The 18,284-nt window shown below is 40.0% G+C and overlaps 1 protein-coding gene across 5 annotated transcripts in view; it reads right to left on the bottom strand.

Moving 5' to 3' along the window:
• Msantd2 (Myb/SANT DNA binding domain containing 2) overlaps window positions 1–17,507 on the bottom strand; it is a 29,897-nt gene extending 12,390 nt beyond the window's left edge. For 2 of the 5 annotated variants that reach the window (XM_042674835.1, XM_042674836.1), the window contains exon 1: window positions 16,991–17,507. In XM_042674835.1, the coding sequence (XP_042530769.1) occupies window positions 16,991–17,500 (510 nt within the window). In that variant the 5' untranslated portion in view covers window positions 17,501–17,507. Of the gene's footprint in view, window positions 1–5,037; window positions 5,248–15,076; window positions 15,196–16,990 lie in introns of those variants that run through there. The other 3 variants (XR_006146888.1, XR_006146889.1, XM_042674838.1) reach the window with 3 other exon arrangements.
• Window positions 17,508–18,284: the final 777 nt, after the last annotated feature.

Genomic DNA, 18,284 nt, shown 5'->3' with positions numbered 1-18,284 from the left:
ATTTTTTTCCTTTAAACTAAGGTTACTACCATCGTAGCTATTGCTATTCACTGTTAGTTAATTGAAGCATCAACAATATCGAGTATTTTAACATCTTTAAGAAAGACAGTGTCTTTGCTTAGCTGTATGTTGGTACAATGAGTAGGAAAAAAAACCTTAAATAGCAGAAATTAACAATTAACACATTCTATGCACACTAAGAGAGATGTTAAAATAAAAGTATAAATTTCTAGTCATATCTTTTGATATGGAGTTGTAACTTAAAAAGTCACCTAAAGATAACCATCTGGGGTTGGCAGAACTCTTATTATCTATTTGATTAGGTTTTCTTGTACAATGATATTTGGAAACAGACTTGCCAATTATCTAAATCCTTTTAAACCAACAAAACCAAAGCTGGGCACCAGTTATTCATGCCTGCAATCCTAGCTACTCAGGAGTACATCGACTCAATGAGGAGGCCATTATATTATGTAGATTCATCTTCCGTGAATGAACGTAACATTATGAGTCAGAAACCTTAAAATAAGATACACTTAATTTGCTACAGGCTTTATAAGATATTCTAAAGATTGGCACAACCAGTTTACATACAATTAACTAGTTTGCTCAGCATCCTACTCATTTTGATAAAGCACATCAATATTTTTCTTAAAGGATAAATTAGCCAAAGTCCTCTCTTTATTTCCTTTCTCTCCCTTCCTTCCTTCCTTCTTTCTTTCTTTTTTAAGAGACAGGTCTTGCTACGTTGTCCAGGATGTCCCCAAACTCTGGAGATGGAGATATTCTCCCAAGTCAATCTCTCAAGCAGGTAGTACTTCAGTTGTGAACAACCACATCTAGCTTTCCCGTTTGATGAGGAAATGATTTCTATCAGTAAAGGTAGGAATGCTCTTTACTCTTCACAAAAATATAGCAGTTTTTCCACGTGTTAGGCAAAAAAAATCTTTTTTGTGAAAGGGTAATTAAGCAATATTTTAAAATTCATACCTTATGGTGGTTACCTCTTCCAAGTAACAATACGTTATCACCCATTGTCTGATTTATCGATATAGAGGTCAGAGACGTTACTCAAGGTAACAACTTAAAACAAGAAAATCCACATATCCCAAAAATAAGAACAGGAAAATAACTCCTGACTAACTACTCTGTAAGTTCCCATGACTAAATTCTCACGTCCTACAATTTCAACACTACTTGATGACTCGAGTGTCTTAGGAATAGAAATGGCTACTCACCCAAGTCACAGACTGAACTATTACTCCACTCAACTTCCATCATAGTCACCTATATCTTCATTACTAAGAATGGGTCTCAAATTTGTCATTAAATCATATGACTTCCCTGTAGCTCCTGATGCCCTTCATCCCCTATCCATATCACTACTCTTGCCAAATGTCTCTTCAGAAAACTTCCTGTAATGATGTATAAGGTTCTACAGGAGGTGGAGGCTCTAACTGCAAACCAGGCTCCAAAGAAGATTTCAATGGAAACGAACATTAAAGATCATCTAGTCCAAAATCCTTGCTTAACAAACGAGGAACCGATGTTACCTAAAAATTATTCTACTAGATTCGGCACATGACAATGATTTAATATATTCTTACTAAATAAATAAATAAAACTAATTTCAAAGTAGCATATCACTAGCAAGGCAATCAAATTTTTCTTTGCAAAGGAATCAAAGAAATTCATTATTTAGCTACAACAGATTAGCTTTATAAAAAAGTACAAAACAGACAGGGCTTCTGGTATCTTCTAAAAATTGCAAGAGTTAAAAAAAAAGGTAGAAAATGTAAATACAGGTATAACTAGCAAAGCAAATTGTTTTTTAACAAGGGAGAAAGGGGACAAATAGATGCCAAAGGAAACTCTGAAATCAGCCCTATCCCAATTTTATTTCTTACGCCTTACAAACAAAACAAATAAATAAAATGTTCAAGAATAAAATCAAGAAAGGAAAAGACTCAATTATTTTCTGGACTTAAATAGGGACAAACAGAATGACCATCAGAAAGAGCTCTACCTGCCTGGAAGTTCAGTCTTGTGGGAAACTTTCCAGGACTGACTCCTATCAGCTTGCACTTCACTCATAAACAAGCTATGAAAGATTCACTCTGTTTATAACTAGTCAGGACTATCTTCATAAGTTAAGATTCTTGCATATTATATGTAATTCAGGAAATTTTTGTTCTCAACGAATAATGAATATCAAGTCCTAGGTTGCTTCATGCTAACTGCTGAAGGTCTTGCCCATTCACATTACAAAGAGAAAAAAGCCGCCAAGGAGGGCAATACTGACAGAAATAAACTTTGCCCTCTGCTCATGAACAAAATTCATGTGACCATACAGCCTTTAGCTCTATACTTTTATGCTGCACATGGATACTCACAGAATTACCTGAAGTTGTAAAAACACTCTAAGACTCACATCTAGGCCACATGTTTATGTGGAGGAGCTTCTTTGGGATGCAAGAATCCTTCTAGACATAGACTCCTAAGGGCTCACATGCTACCTGCTGTATAACGAGGCACCTGGGCCTTCCCTATTTAGAACAAGATAGGTTAAATAAAAAATTAGTGCATACTTAACACTTATTCTAGGGAAAAACAGCAATAGGTAATTATAGTACCAAAGACAGGCAGATAACATTTGTCAAGAACCTTCTCCTCACCTGAAACAGGGCCAAAACCAGCTTGGTAAAGAACTGACTTGCCTTACAGGTGATTTTATTTCTTTTTTAAATTTATTATAATTATCTTTAAGTAGTTGTACAAAAGGGCTTTAATTCACCATATCACTATGAGTACAATGCATCCTGACCTATTTCATCAATCTCTAAAGTTGCTGTTAGCAAAACTTCACACCTTGAGGCACTAACTCCAAATGTTAGTCAGATAACATTAAAAAGTTTTAACTTTTTAGTACACGGATACCTAAAAACACAATCAAGATAATTAGTTAAACAGACTAAAAGATTTCCAGCCTAACAGGAAAACTAATCCTTTCTAAAAGTCTCCATACAACTTTCATCATGAACTAATTGTTCCACAGATAACCAAGTATAAAAATGAAAGTTGAACTGCCCCTAATATGTACACTGTATATGCAAGCACAGCTTTGTACTGCTTGCCAAATACAAGGTGACTTTCTATCAACAGACTACTGCTTAAAAAGGAAACTGAAGCCAGGTGCCAGTAACAAGCCTATAATCCCAGCTATTCAAAGAGGCTGAGATCTTAAAATCATGGTTTGAAATCAGCTGGGGTAGCAAAGTCCCCGAGACTCGTACCTCCAATTAAACACCAAACAGCCCAAAGCAGAGCTGTGCCGCAAGTGATAGACCAGCCTTGAGCAAAAAAGCCCAGGGACAATGCCTATGCCCTAATTTGGCACCAAAAAAAAAAAAAAAAAAAAAGGAAATTGCTCAGTAGGCTGCTTTATTTCTTCACAAACTGACCATATGATTATCTTAATTTTGTAGTTCAAGCCCCATAGTACTTAAAAATAAAAACAAACTAAAAATCAAACCTTTTGCTTATGTGGTTCATTAAATCGTAATAAAATAAACTATTTCCTGAGTACTCTCAGTGTGCTGAGGTCTGAGTTATGCAGTCTACATTTATCACTCCTTTTCCTTACAATGGTAAAACATCACAAGAAACAAACTTGGACAGTGTGTGTAGGGTTTTTTTTACCCCCAGGTGGCTCTTAGGAACCACATTTGAGACTGAGACACAGGGCTGAACAAAGGAAAGAACTGATATAGGACATTTTTGTCAACAGGGGCCTAATCCGAAAGTGAGGAATAGGGCTTAAGTGCCCCTTCAGAAGCTGTCCAAAACTGAGACAAGCCTCCTAAACTGAGGCTTGACTTTTGTATTTCATCACTGACAGTCAAGACCAGAAACTGGACCTCATATTGAACAAGGAAAACTCCTGGGAGGAATCTGACCAGAAACCATCAGCAGTCAGTGCTGCAGGCAGCTGTGGGTCCTAGTGTCTGTCCCAAGGAGGGATCTGGGTGGCACATCACATATACGTGGAGAGATAAATGATGCACTACTGTCGTACAGACCAGAAACTAAGACTGAAAGGCAAGAGCACTTTAGTACTAAATTCACTTATGGTAAGTTCATTTTAGTGTAAATTTATCTTAGATTTCAAAACAAGGATCTAGTATGCTTTTCTTCAGAAGACATTGCATTTACCTATCATAGCTGCTTTAAAGTTCACAGTTATTTTAATAAGTAACTAAAGATATTTACCTGAGTTACTACTATACACCCTGTACACTCTGATTTATTTTCTAATTCTATTTTTAGCTCTCTCAATATGTAGATAACATTTTTTGTTTATATTACAGGGTGTGCCATCACCTAACAGCTAGGACAGAATCTTAGTTAAGCAATTTTGTTATTGGGCCAAAATCATAGTATCCTTATACAAACCCAATTAGTAATGGGATAAACCACTCCAAGTGGCCTCTTGATGAAATCAAGAGACAATAAAACACAAGATGTAAAAAATAGCTCTGCCAGTGTCACGTCTTGCTGTGTTACAGCACACATTTTTATTTTTTTTTTAATTTTTTTTTTCAGCACACATTTTTAAATAAACACTAACATACTCTATCTAACATGATCAAAAGTATGGTAAATACTTAAACCAGTAACTCATTCATCCATTCTCCTATTTTTTACATGTGCTGTATTTTCAGTGTCTGGCAGCAGAGCACGTTTGTTCATGTATCACCACAAATGTTGAGCAATGCTTTGCTGAAGGACCTTAGGATGGTTATGATGCTGTGACTAGCGGACAGGAAATCATTAGTTCCATTATAATCTTGGGGGACTCACTTTTGTATATGCTTCCACTGTGGACCAAAACATCCTTATGTAGACCAAGCTTTGTATATACTACAAAACAGTCTATTTCATTTCCATCATTTATCTCTAAAACAAGTACTCAAACAATGGCAGGCAGAAAGGAATGTACACATTTCTATAGCCTCCTTTGGTAAGTCTCATACTTACCTCCTTCAACAGGCAAAAAGTCATTCCAAAGCCAGGTGTGATGGTGCACGCCTGTAATCCTGGAGGCAGAGGCAGCAGGATTGAGTTCGATGCTTGCCTGGGCTACATTACATTGCAAAACTCTGTCTCAAAACAAACAGCAAACAAACTAACTATACAAAGGTAATTCTACTTTGTAAATTTTCTCCTATAATTCTAACTTCCCTTTGCAATTATAAAATCTTAGGAAACCATTATTCTCAGTAAGAAATTAAAACATTTGTATTTTTGTTTCAACAAGATCTATGTGTGTGTATATATATACACACACACACATATACAAACACATAATGGGATCCATCTGGGTGTTTCTATATGATTTTGGTAGTATGCGTGTTTATCATCATACTGTTGCCAAAAACATTACTCCCATTTGTCAAAATTAGTAACAGGAGGCTGATGACTCACAAGGAGGCATTATAACCAGTCAAGTGGTTATTTACATGGAGTCTGGAGTGAGACTACTAGTCTAGTGCTACCACCTGCTGACTCTGTGACATTAGACAAATTAATCTCTGCACCTTAATTTATCTCTCCAGGAAGTAATTAGTGACAATACTTCTGCCGGACATGTGGTAAAGCACCTACAATCCCACCACTTGAGAGGCTGAGGCAACACAATCACAAATTTCAGGCTGGTTGGTCTGGGCTACATAAGGAGATTCCATCTCAAATAACGGAACTAAACCAAACAATCTCCCCTCATACTTCCGTTATAATTTGTTGTACGCATTTAATGAGAAAATATAAGCAGAACATTTAAAAGTTTGCCTAATTGCTTGCATGTAATAACTGTTAATTATCATTATAATAAGTTATAATGATAAAGTAACATTGTATGATGATCAAAAGGCCTTCTATTTTAAATAAACGTTAGAAAGAAAAGAAAAACACAAGGAACAAAGTGTTTTATCAAAAGGTGCATGGTGGGAATAGCATATTCAAAGGAATCTTAACTGTAAACCTTGTGGTTTTACAACTGACCTTTGTGCTCTGCTGACCAGGTCATCATGGTCTCACTTGCTGAGGGCAGAAATGATAGGGCAGGTAACGTGGCTATGAACCCCAAGTTAGGTAATCATAATTACCTTTGTTTATGCTATCACTATAGCTGCCTCAAACATGGATTTGAAATCTTGCACAAGCATCAACAGAGCTCTAAAAGATCTTCAGTGAGAAAAATGAGACAAAAATCCTACTTAAAACAGTTCATTACAGATTTTACTTACTACAGATACCAGTAATTGCAATTCTGGCTGAGCAACTCTTTCAAATAATTAAAGATGTTTACAGTACAAAGTAACTCCTTGATTTTCAAAACAATGGAACACTTTGCTGTTTAGTTGTGCAAACCTCAATGACAGCTGGATATTTATCATGTGAACTAGTAATATGAAATCATGAAAATCATTCTTAATAAAGCTAAAACAAATCAACTTCTATTTTGTATACAAAATCAAAAGTACAGAGTGCAAATTCTGTAAGGCTAATTAAGGCTTTAACTTAGTATATTATATTTGGAGTTCTTGTTCTGTGCTAAATGTTCTAAAGTTTGCATTTTAAAGCTTGTTTTTTTGGTCAGACGTGGGGCTTGAACTCTGGGCCTGGGTGCTGTCCCTGAGCTCTTCAGCTGCAGGCTAGTGCTCTACCACTTGACCCACAGGACCACTTCCGGCCTTTTCTGCTTATGTGGTGCTGAAGAATAGAATCCAGGGCCTCATGCATGCAAGGCAAGCACTCTACCATTGAGCCACCTTCTCAGCACCCTTAAAGTTTGCATTTTAAATACTGTTTTCTATCATAAGCTCTTTGAACTTCAATCAGCTTTGTTCACTAATCAATATCTAAATCAATACCTACCAATGGAAGGGGCTCATTTTTTTATGAATACATGAGTGAATGAAAATTCCTTAAGGAGAATGAGTCACAGGAAAGTGAAATAAGACTACTCTGGGGGTACAGGTACTAGTAACAGGGGGGAAGAGGGGCCAACAGAGAGTCAAAATGAAGATAAAGATGGTCAAAGTACCTTACATACATGTATGAGGACAGAGCAAGGACACCTGATGAAATTGGTTTTGTGTGTGTATGTCTTGTTGGTGGTGGTTGTGGAGATGAAATTGTTTTAAGAAGGCGAGAGAAAGATGAAGGGGCTGAGTTTGATCAGGGTACATTGTATATACGAATGAAAATGTCACAATGAGACCTCCCCGTGTACAACTAATAGCCCCTAAAAATCTTAACTATTCTTCCTAAATCATAAGCCAGATCTTTCTAGTTATAGAAAAACATTTATAAAATTAAACATTAAAAGCAGTTTTCATAGATATAAACTTTTACTCTAGGTTTGTTTATTTCAACTACAAACAATTGATTTATTCAGATAAAGTAATCTGAAGATAATAGAAAAATAATACTTTGTTTCAAAAGTCCAGGACACTATAACAAAACAGTCTTAGATAGGCTGACACAAGTGTGACTAAAAACACATCTAAGTAAATAACTTCTTTTTTTTGTATTAATTTATATTGAATGTAATAGTATTTGGTAACTCAAAATACATAATGTTAATACAGCCAATGATAGCTGCTGTTTCTAAAATACCTGAGGATAAACATGGGTTTGAATTTTACTAAGGATATCCTATTAAGCGAAAAGGTAATACTTACTTGATTAGTGCCACGGGGTGGGGGGAGGGAGGACTATACTATTTCCATTGGCTCTAAAGGACTGTTTCAACTACAAATAGGGACAATTATATTGATTTAAATACATGTCTTTTTCCAAATACTGATATCATCCAATTAATATTTAGAAGAAAGAACTGACAGATTATAAACTCCAAATAATTTAAAACACAGGTGTTCAGATTCATTAAACATTCATTTCAAATACTGAAATTTCTGCAAGAGTAAAAAGCAGGCAGAACTGAACACAGTGCATAAAGTCTATTACAAAAATAAAATAAAGATTAATTATCACTACATTCCTAACAATCAGTGCAACTCTGAAGCACTTTATGGTATTTTTCTGTTGCTTCTTCAACTCACGAATTTAATTCCCCGTTTAGTTTTTTTTAAACATTTCTTTTCATTGAGGGAAAGAAATGTAACTTTTCATGGGGGGGGGGGTGGTAGAAAAACCTAAAATCAAGACTATAATGAACATCTGAAATCTTAGTTCTGAATTTCAGTTCTTACCTTCAGGTCATATTAAGAAAAAAGAGGAGGATGAGTGCCAGTGGCCGCTGCCTGTAATCTTAGCTACTCAGGAGACTGGGATCTGGAGGATTATTATAGTTCAAGGCCAGGCTAGGCAGAAAAGTTCACCAGATTCCATCTTCGAGACACTCAGCAAAAAGCAGGGATAGAAATGTGGCTCAAGTGGTAGAATGCCAATCTAGCAGGTGTGAGGCCCTGAGTTTAATACCACGAACAAAGAAAGAAAAAAAAGAAGAGAAAAAGAAAGGATAGAATTTCCTCTACTTGCAGGTTGTGGTTAAAAAAAAAGATGCAGCACTTTGGGTTTTCATTCAAGTATACAAATTAAGTAATGTGAAATATCATTGATATTTGCACAACCATGGTTCAACACTATAAAAACACTTATTCATCCAAGTAGTCTCCAGAATTATTATGTCCACTATGATGTTATCCCAAAACTATCAGCTTCAACCTTTTACATGGTTCTTCCCCCCACCCCTCACCCCATCCCCTTCTGGAGGTACTGAAGTTCGACTCAGCGCCTTGCTCTTGCTAGGCAGATCTCTACCACCTAAGCACCATACCTCTAAGCCCTAAAAGGTTCTTTATCATGACACCAAACCATCCTTCAAAGTTCCTAAATTAAACCTTCACCATAGGTTTATGCACCATAGCAACTTGTTTTTCAAATAAGCTGCTGATCATTAAAATTCTTTAGATCAATTCTACTATGTAGCTGTGTCTAGTTGAGATTCTTATTTAAACATATCTTACTATATTTTCAGTTTTCACTATTCTAATTATGCTATCTCTAAACTCCATATTAGTTGCATCATCTACCTAATTGCCTTCTAACCAGTAAAATCAGCTTTAGGATCACCCTGCTAGACGGGAATGATGTGTACTCCTGAAGTCCCACAATTTAACTTCAGCAGGAACATTATATCAATACTAACATGACACATTAGACTTTGATCACAATGGTGGCATTGGTTCTCCAATGATCTAGCTCCTTTACTGAAAGGCAGACACTGGGAAGGTAACTGCTATATTTCTAGCATTCCTACAACAGGCACCTAAATATCTGTTGGTGAACAATGAAGAACTGAAAACTGATGAACAATTTCAGACCTTATTTAAAGAACCCTGCGATAAATCTGTTAGTTGAGTCTAATAAAAGGGAATTGGAGCTGGGCGCCAGCCAGTGGCTCACGCCTGTAATCCTAGCTACTCAGGAGGCTGAGATCTGAGGATCATGGTTCAAAGCCAGCCCGGGCAGGAAAGTCCGTGAGGGCAGGAAAGTCCGTGAGACTCTTATCTCCAATAAACCACTAAACACCAGAAGTGGCACTGTGGCTCAAGCGGTAGAGTGCTCCCCTTGGGCAGGGACAGCGCCCAAGCCCAGAGTTCAAGCCCCATGGCCGATTTAAAAAAAGAAAAAAAAGGAATTGACAAGATGCTCAAATCCCACCTCTTAACACCTGGACTTAGAGCTAAGCCCTACACCTTTCCCCTACAGCCCACCTGTTTCCCTCTAGATTTTCTAAGGGCCCAGCCCCTCTGTACTAGCTAGGAAAGGTATCAAAAAGGTGCCTAGTATTTTAAAACAGCAGTCTTTAACTGGGGAGGACCCATTCCTCCTTACTGACTAATCAGGGACTTTAAAATCTTTGGGGCTCCTATCATTCCCATTTTTAAGGTGTGAAGCTTGGCCTTTAAAACTTAGAAATGACCTGAGCAAAATAGGATAGTGACACTATTTCTTTTAACTGTAACCTGAATATATCTTAATCATGAATATTTTCAATATCTGATAAAATATGCCAGAAAAAATTTTACAAGGATTACTCAGATTCTAAGTATAATATTCATTTTATAGCTGTCTTTGTCTTATTCATATAAAATTAGGGTTAGTATTTTCTTTATTCTTTTAACTTTCTATAAACTTTCAAACATTTTGGTTATCAGCCTAAAACTGTTTGAGAGGATGCATCAAATTCAAAACTCTTTGGAGAATACACAGAAACATGCTTGAATACCAAAGCCAACTTAACAACTAGTAGTGTATGTGGCTATTTCAATCTGAATTTAAATTACAAATTAAAAATTCAGATTCAATCATTCTGATGTCATCACTAATGCTCAATAACTTGTGGCTACCATATTGGACAATGCAGAGATAAAGAATTCCTCCACTGTCACAGAACATTCTATTGTTCGGTATCCTAAAGAACCAAGAACATGCACTGCTTATCCCAGACAGTTGTACCTATAATCTTTTTACTTTTTACACTAAAATCTTCACCTAAAATGGCGGATCATCTTTCTTGACTCAACCTTCCACCTACAAAGGATAAAGTGACAGGAAAAAAGGAACTCTGAGCTCCCCCTAGAGGTCTATGTACATGGCCAAGAGAAACCTTTTATATATATCAAAACTTCTTCATTACTAACTACTTTTATCATACAGTGTTCAATATGATAATCACTAACTACATGCAGTATTTAACATTTTAATTAAAATTAAATAAAATTTAAAATTAAGTTCTTTGGACACACTAGCTACATTTCAAGAGCCCCAATAGTCACATGTGACTGCTGGTGATCATAATAAACTGAGAGAACTATTTCTTTCTTTTTTTTTTTTTTGCCGGTCGTGGGACCTGAACTCTGGGCCTAGGCGATGTCCCTCAGCTCTTCAGCTCAAGGCTTAGCGCTCTACCTTTGAGCCACAGCGCCACTTCCAGCTTTTTCTGCTTATGTGGTACTGAGGAATTGAACCCAGGGCCTCATGCATGCAAGGCAAGCACTCTACCATTGAGCCACTTTCCCAGCCCCTGAGAGAACTATTTCTATCGCTACAAACTTTATTGATTAAGTAACACTGATAACACATCTTCCAAATTGTTTTCCTTTTACATATGTCTTAATGAACGGTCCAGAAAACTTAACTCCACTCATCATTAGATTTCAAAATACACCAATAAACAAATTTAGAAACCTATCCATATTTTAATTTCTGCTTCTTAAATCTCTTCTAAGTCTGAAAGCCTAAATACAAGAATATAGTAGGCAAAGGCAGTCAGCCTATTCTTTTTTTTTTTTTTTAGGTCCGGTTGTGGGGCCTGAACTCTGGGCCTGGGCGCTGTCCCTCAGCTTTTCAGCTCAAGGCTACCGCTCTAGCGCTTGAGCCACAGCGCCATTTCTGGCTTTTTTTCTTTTTGCTTATGTGGTGCTGAGGAATTGAACTCAGGGCCTCAGGCATGCAAGGCAAGCACTCTACCACTGAGCCAACTTCCCAGCCCAGTCAGCCTATTCTTTAAGACACATACGAAGCCTCTGTCAAATTCACAAGTAGGCAAGTAAGCTGGATTTTTAAAGACACAGCTATAATGAGTTAGCCTTGAACTTTTTATCCTCCTGCTTCAGCCTCCCTAATGCGCGAGAAAGTTGTTTTGTTTTGGGAAATAGAACCCATAGCCTAGCACATGCTAGGCAATTGCTCTACCACCAAGCACACCTAGGCCGATGACAAGCAAAATGAAACCCAGGCCTTCAATTGACAGTGAGACAGAAACAACAGAAGATAAAATTTGTGGGGAAAAAAAAAAGCCAAACAATCCGACTAATCTTTCTTCTGAACTATGGCTTACTACATTTCTTAAGAATCTTTCAATGATAATGCAGATGGAAAGTCTTGTCTGCAAATAGAGCACTCTATTAAAATACAAAAGTTTCTTTTGGTTCCACATAAACTCTGCTTTATAGGTTCTCACAAACAAAAACTAATCTGATAATTAAAATGAAAGATCAAATACGTTATTATTGTGAAGTACAAAACATATCCCAATGGTAATGAATAAATCTAACAAATGCCCCTATGAACTGTGTTATGCTAGGCAAAAGCTTGAGGCCCTGAGTTCAAGTCTCCGTATTAGCACATGGATACACACACAAAATTAACCATTTTGTTTGCTAGGTAGAAGACTTCTTGATTACTTTTAAATCTAAGAAACAACTAATGAGTACTGATCCAGCAAAGGCAATCACCTTGGATTTAATCTTGACACAGAACTATACGTACACATCTGTTTCAGACATAAAGCCAAATCTAATGAGGCGAATTTTTGGAGAACACCCAAAAGTATGGGATTTGAGAATGAGTTTGCAGTGCATCAGATTAACTGACGGAAGTGTGAATGTAACATCTGGCTCAGAAGTGAATATTTTCATGAATTGCAAGTCCAGATAGATATTTCAATTACTACAGAACGGATGGTGATCAGATTGCTCCCCTCTTTGAAGTCACCATATTTATAGTCTGTTTTAGTCACAAGACACTTAATCAAGTATTCCTTGCACACTATAGTTTGCTCTGTTGTTTTATCAGCTTTTTAACTCTTTATGTATACTAGCTTTGGCTGGAGTGTAATCATCTGAAGTAGAGGAACTTCATATTAATAGTTTTTAAAATTCATTCTAACATATAGGAGACAGCCTTGCATGTAGTAACCATTCAGATATGTATTTGGAGAATGGGCACATGAAAAAAAATCTATAGAAAAGAAAAAAAAATCATGTAAGAACAAGAAAAAACATTTTTCCAGCTTTATCTCACTCTCAAATTAAGCTAGAATTGTCAGCAAATTTTCTTCCAGCAAACAGAAAAGCAACAAAACTTCAGAATAAACAATCTGTGTAGCAAGGCAGCCTCAAACACATCCCTTTTAAAAGAACAAATACCCATATCATGACACACATCAAAATGAAATTCTTTACAACAATAAGTACATTTTCATATCTGACTTCAATTAAATTTTTTTTTTAAAGAAAGTCATCTGAACAGTAGTAAAAGAACTATAAAGTCAGGGGCAAATGTCTCATACTTGTAATTCCCTTGGAAGACTGGAATTGAGAGGATTTTAGTTCAAGGCCAGCCAGGAGGGATTTTTTAATCTCTTCCCAACCAATAGCTGGGTGTGGTGGCACAGAATTGTCATCCTAAAGGCTGAGATTGGGAGGAATGAAGTTCCAGGAGAGTTCAGGAAGAAAAATTTGTAAATCCACCTCAACAGAAGGCAGTGGGAGGAGGGACACGCACACACCTGTCATCCTGGCTGTAGCAGGAAGTGAAAAATAGGACAAATATGACCCGGGCTCACACTGGGGAAAAACTTTATTTCAAAAATAACCAGCGCCAGCTGGGCGCTGGTGGCTCACGCCTGTAATCCTAGCTACTCAGGAGGCTGAGTTCTGAGGATCGCGGTTCAAAGCCAGCCTGGGCAGGAGAGACCGTGAGACTCCTATCTCCAATAAACCACCAGAAAACCGGAAGTGGCGCTGTGGCTCAAGTGGTAGAGAGCTTGCCTTGAGCTGAAGAGCTGAGGGACAGTGCCCAGGCCCAGAATTCAAGCCCCACGTCCTACAAAAAAAAAAAACCAGAGCCAAAGAGTTGGAGGGTGGCTTAGTAGTAAAAAACTTGCCTTGTAAGCACAGGACCTGACACTGAGTTCAAAGCCCAGTAGTGACCCTCCCAAAAAGGACTGAAGTAACAAAATTAGAGCTATTATTTCAATTCTAATATCTTTTTTTTTTTTTAGAGGTAACAGGTGCAGACCAAAGAAGGTATGGATGTGCTTTTTAAGATTATTTAGGAATGTGATCAGGTAGGGGCTAGGATAGGACTTTAATCTCTGATGCCTTCACATGAGAGGCAGGTTGCTACATCAAAATGTTGGAAACTAACTAAATGAAAAAACTGGTTTTATTTACCTTATTTTTTTCAAGCTAAGAAGAAATTTACTGACTTTTTGAAAATTAATTTTTCATTGGAATTCCAAATATATTGGAACAGAAATGTTAGTGACTCAGATAGTGAGTCATTGAGCCTCTGAAATTGAGGTTATTTTGTTAAGTTTTTGTTTTATCAAACTGATGACTGAACTCAGGATCACTGGCATGCAAACCATTTGCTCAACCATTGAGCTACATCCCCAACCCACAGTTCACATGTGAATGAGCTGCACTGATCTATAAAACGTAATCGCTACATCTTACTGAACTCATCTGCTCCTATTTTGTAAAACTTAAGCAAAATGTACTACTGAAGTTATCAATACAATAAAGTGAAATTGAGTTCTGAATTATTATTCTAAATTGGCAATTCTGAAACTGGTACTGGTATCTAAGAATTCGTTTTCAGGGATCTGAAACCCTCTGAGAATTTAGGTTTGTATTTCTCTCTTCTTAAGCATAATCTGCATTACTTGGACATCCACCACATAACTGTGTAAAGCTATGATTTCAGTGATCACATCTGCTTCTGTCCTTAAGATCACATTTACACCAAGTCTCCTAAAGAGAAACAGCTTAGTATTTATGCAATATTTCACCAAATACTTTGGATTCCAAAGTATGTGTCTTAGTAAAAGTTTGATAACTCTGCTATAGATTAAAACTTTCCAAAATTACCTTTCTAGATTTTACTTGATAAATTTAGTAATTATTCAGTGCCTACTATATGCTAGTACAGCAATGAATAAGAGACCAGAATCGGTCCTTAAACAACTTACAATTATAGTAGGAGAGATCAACATTATTAACAAGGAAGTTTGGATTCCTGGATTGAAGTTAAAGAGTAAAGCATTTATTTAATTAAAAAAACACCAAAAACAACAACAACAACAACAACAACAAAAAGCAGTTAACTACCCTCTAAGTTAACTGTTACCAAGGATCAGAGAACCCATCATCATCTGCAAAAAGATTCTAAGAGTTTGATGTCAACTTGGTCTTACCTGTCTGGAGACAGGTAAACTGATCCTCTTTTTAAAATTCTTCAGAGGCTCAATCTCCTTTCTTTGCTTTAGGTTTCCTTCTCATAACTGGACAATGAAGCAATCCAACTAGATATTCCCTGGTTGTTTGAGAAACAATTTTATGGAGAGATTTATATTTAGTGAAATGTTGACAACACACTTTCCCTTTTGGGAAATTTCTATGGACAAAAATTCAGCAAACTGGAAAAGTTACAAATACCTACGGCGCACATCTAAACTCAAGACAAGTTCATGGGCAGATGCTATCCAAGTCAGTGCAAAAACTCTTCCTAAAATCCAGCCTTAATGACCTTGACTAGAACAAAGAAAAGAGTCAAAGAATGACAGCCTTTTCCTATACTTTATTAACAGTCTAGTTTAAAAAAAAAAAAAAAGAGGGACTCTGTAAGCCTCAAAGGTATGACATCAAATAGCATTAAATGTTATAATAATAGCAAATGGCTAATTTAATTTTGTAAGGGATGGCACATTCTTTGGGCAATAATTAATAGGTTTCTGGACCAAATATTTTAAACAAAGTTCCAAAGTGAACACCAGTGAAGCCAAGACATTGTGAGCTCTAGTGTAATGTCCCTCCTTTATTGTGATTGCCCTTACTCATGATGGTTCTTACTGGGTTTTATGGTGGTTCTTTAATGTGATTATTCTTACTTATGACTTTTCTTAGTGGCCTCCCCCACCAAGGAGTTCCCAGAAAAAGTGCCAGCCCTACCAGAAAAGAAATACACACACACTATGACTAAGTAATAGAACTATTTTCAGGGAAAACTAGGAGAATCCTACCAGAATCTTTTAGCAGACACTAGGATGAGGGGAAAAAAACGTAACTAAACACAACTCCTTATCCACCCAAAATACTAATACGAATTGACTAAGTCAGTAGAAACAGCAAAGGATAAACAGATTGGTGATAAAAATGCCCAGCCCACGTTAAGCCTCTGCATTTAAACATGCAGATACACAAGGATGGCCAGGTGCACGTTAAGAGTTTTACTAGTCAGCACATCTGGCACAGTAAACTGAAGCAGGGAAAACTAGGTCTCAAGAAGGGGCTTCCTCAGAAACAGCAGAGCCTCTCAAACCTACCTACGCCTGGAGGCATCGACAATCCAAATTCCAGAACAACTCTGGGGCGGGCTAACTTTAAAGGTGCACACGACCTCCACGATAAACACTACACAATCTGGTTACAATCAAGCCTTTCTAATTCTCCAGAGCATCTCAAGTCTTACTCTCCCTTCACATCCTCAAGTCAGAAGCAAAAAGAGACTTGACATAAAGGCCAGTGGTCTCCAGGCGCTTGACATATGGCTCCGCCACCGCGCCATTTGTTGAAAATGCCTAAACGCGGGGCTCAATCACCCCCACCCCCACCCCCGCCCCCGACCTTCTTCCTGCCTTTCCTCAATTTCCCCACTAGCTTCATGGTGGGAGCTCCCCCCCCCCGCCCCCCGTCCTGGAACAAAGCGAAGCGCCCGGGAGGGAGGTGAGGGAGAGAGGCGCCCGCGGCACCGGGACTGCCGCACAACGCACAATGAGAAACTACCAACTTCAGAGCCAGGAACAACCTCGATTGGCAAGAAAAGGGGGCGGCGGCAGGCACGCCCAACTTCAAACTCAGGAAACCTACGGGCTGGCGGCCTTCGGGGGGGGGGGGGGGAAGGAAAAAGAAAAAAGAAAAAAACAAACAAAATAAAAGCCCCTTTCCCAGGGAGAAAAGGAAAGCAATAAAAATAAGGCAGAGGAGATGCAGATCGCCCACCGGGCCCCGGAGGGGAGCCCTGCACTCAGACCGGCCCCCGCCCCCGAGGCCCGCTTCCCCGCCTTCTCTCTGTCTCTCGGTTCGCTGCCCCAGGCCGGGCGGCCGGTTACCTTGATGCGCTCCCGGCACTGGGATGGGGTCCGTTCGTAGCCCAGCTCGGCCAGGGCCCGGGACACGCGCTCGTACATGGCTGGCCCGGGGGCCTTGCTGCCGAACACCGTGCCGGCTCCCTCCAGCTGCTGGTACCGCGCCTCCACCAGCCGCTCGTTGCCCCACACTGCGATGAGCGCGTTCGTCTCGGCCGGCGTCCACGACATGCCCCGGCAGGCGGCGGCGGCCGCGGCCGCACCTCCGCCGCTGCCGCCACCAGGGGAGAAGGAGACCGAGGCCGAGGCGGCGCTGCGGGCCCCCAGCCCCAGCCCGAGACCCCCGGACGCCGCTGCGCCCGAGCCTGCCGCACTGCCTGGCCCGAGCGGGGAAGCGCCCCGAGGCGTGGAAGGGTCGGACAGCGATGGATTCCCGTCGCTCAAGCCGCCAGGGGAAGCCGGGGAGAGCACCTCCATCTTAGGGATTTTTAGCGGCGAGTTGGCGGGCAGCTCAGAGCCACAGGGCGCAGCCATCTTCCAAGCGGCCGCCGCTACACCGCTCGGAAGTGACGCGCCCGCACTTCCGGCCCCCGCGGTCTCCGGCGGTGCCTTAGGGCCTGGTTCGCCGGCGGCTGGGCGGCGGTGGACCGCGGCTGCGGGGGATGCGGCGGCCGGGCTGAGGCCTTCTGCAGCGCCGGGTCTTTCCCCACGAGCTCTCCCGCGCCACCCGCTCCTCTCGCGGGGCGAGGGGCGGGAACGAGGCGCGCCGGAGGCCCGAGCTGGGGAGAAGGGCGGGGGCATGCGGGCGCTGGAGTGAGGAGCCGGCGGGAGCCTTCCCACTTCCTCTCCGGTCTCGGCCCCGAGAGGAGGGGGTGAGGCCCGAGAGGGGGCTCGGAGTTGAGGAGAAATTGGCCGTCTTCTCTCTCTCCTCTCTCGCCCTCCCTCTGCCTGTCTTCCCCAGAAACCGGCCCCCAGGTAACTGAGGCCCAGGCCCAGGGTGGTAGACGCCAAGGCCGAGGAGGGAGAGAGGTGCTACTAAGCGAGAAAGGGACTGAGGTATCCTTCGTACGAAAGAGCTTTCCAACGAAGCTTAAGCGCACTTTATGGAGAAGAGTGACTTCTGGGTTTTGCCAGTTTGTTTTCTTGCAGTGCTGGGGGTGGACCCCAGGGCCTCAGCCGCGCCAGCCATGCGTTCTGCCGCTCAGCCACACGCCCCAGCTCCTGATTCCGCTTAGGAGCTGTTGTTTTCCTGTTAGTCTGGGTAGGTATGACTGGTTGCAGAACAATTCGATGTCGTTATCCCATATGTACAGTTTGA

This window comes from Dipodomys spectabilis, unplaced genomic scaffold (assembly GCF_019054845.1).
Source record: "Dipodomys spectabilis isolate Male_0828 unplaced genomic scaffold, ASM1905484v1 ptg000023l, whole genome shotgun sequence".
In the NCBI taxonomy this organism is placed as follows: Eukaryota; Metazoa; Chordata; class Mammalia; order Rodentia; family Heteromyidae; genus Dipodomys; species Dipodomys spectabilis.
Note: the sequence above shows the minus strand (reverse complement) of the source record. Positions and strands in the feature narration are given on the sequence as shown.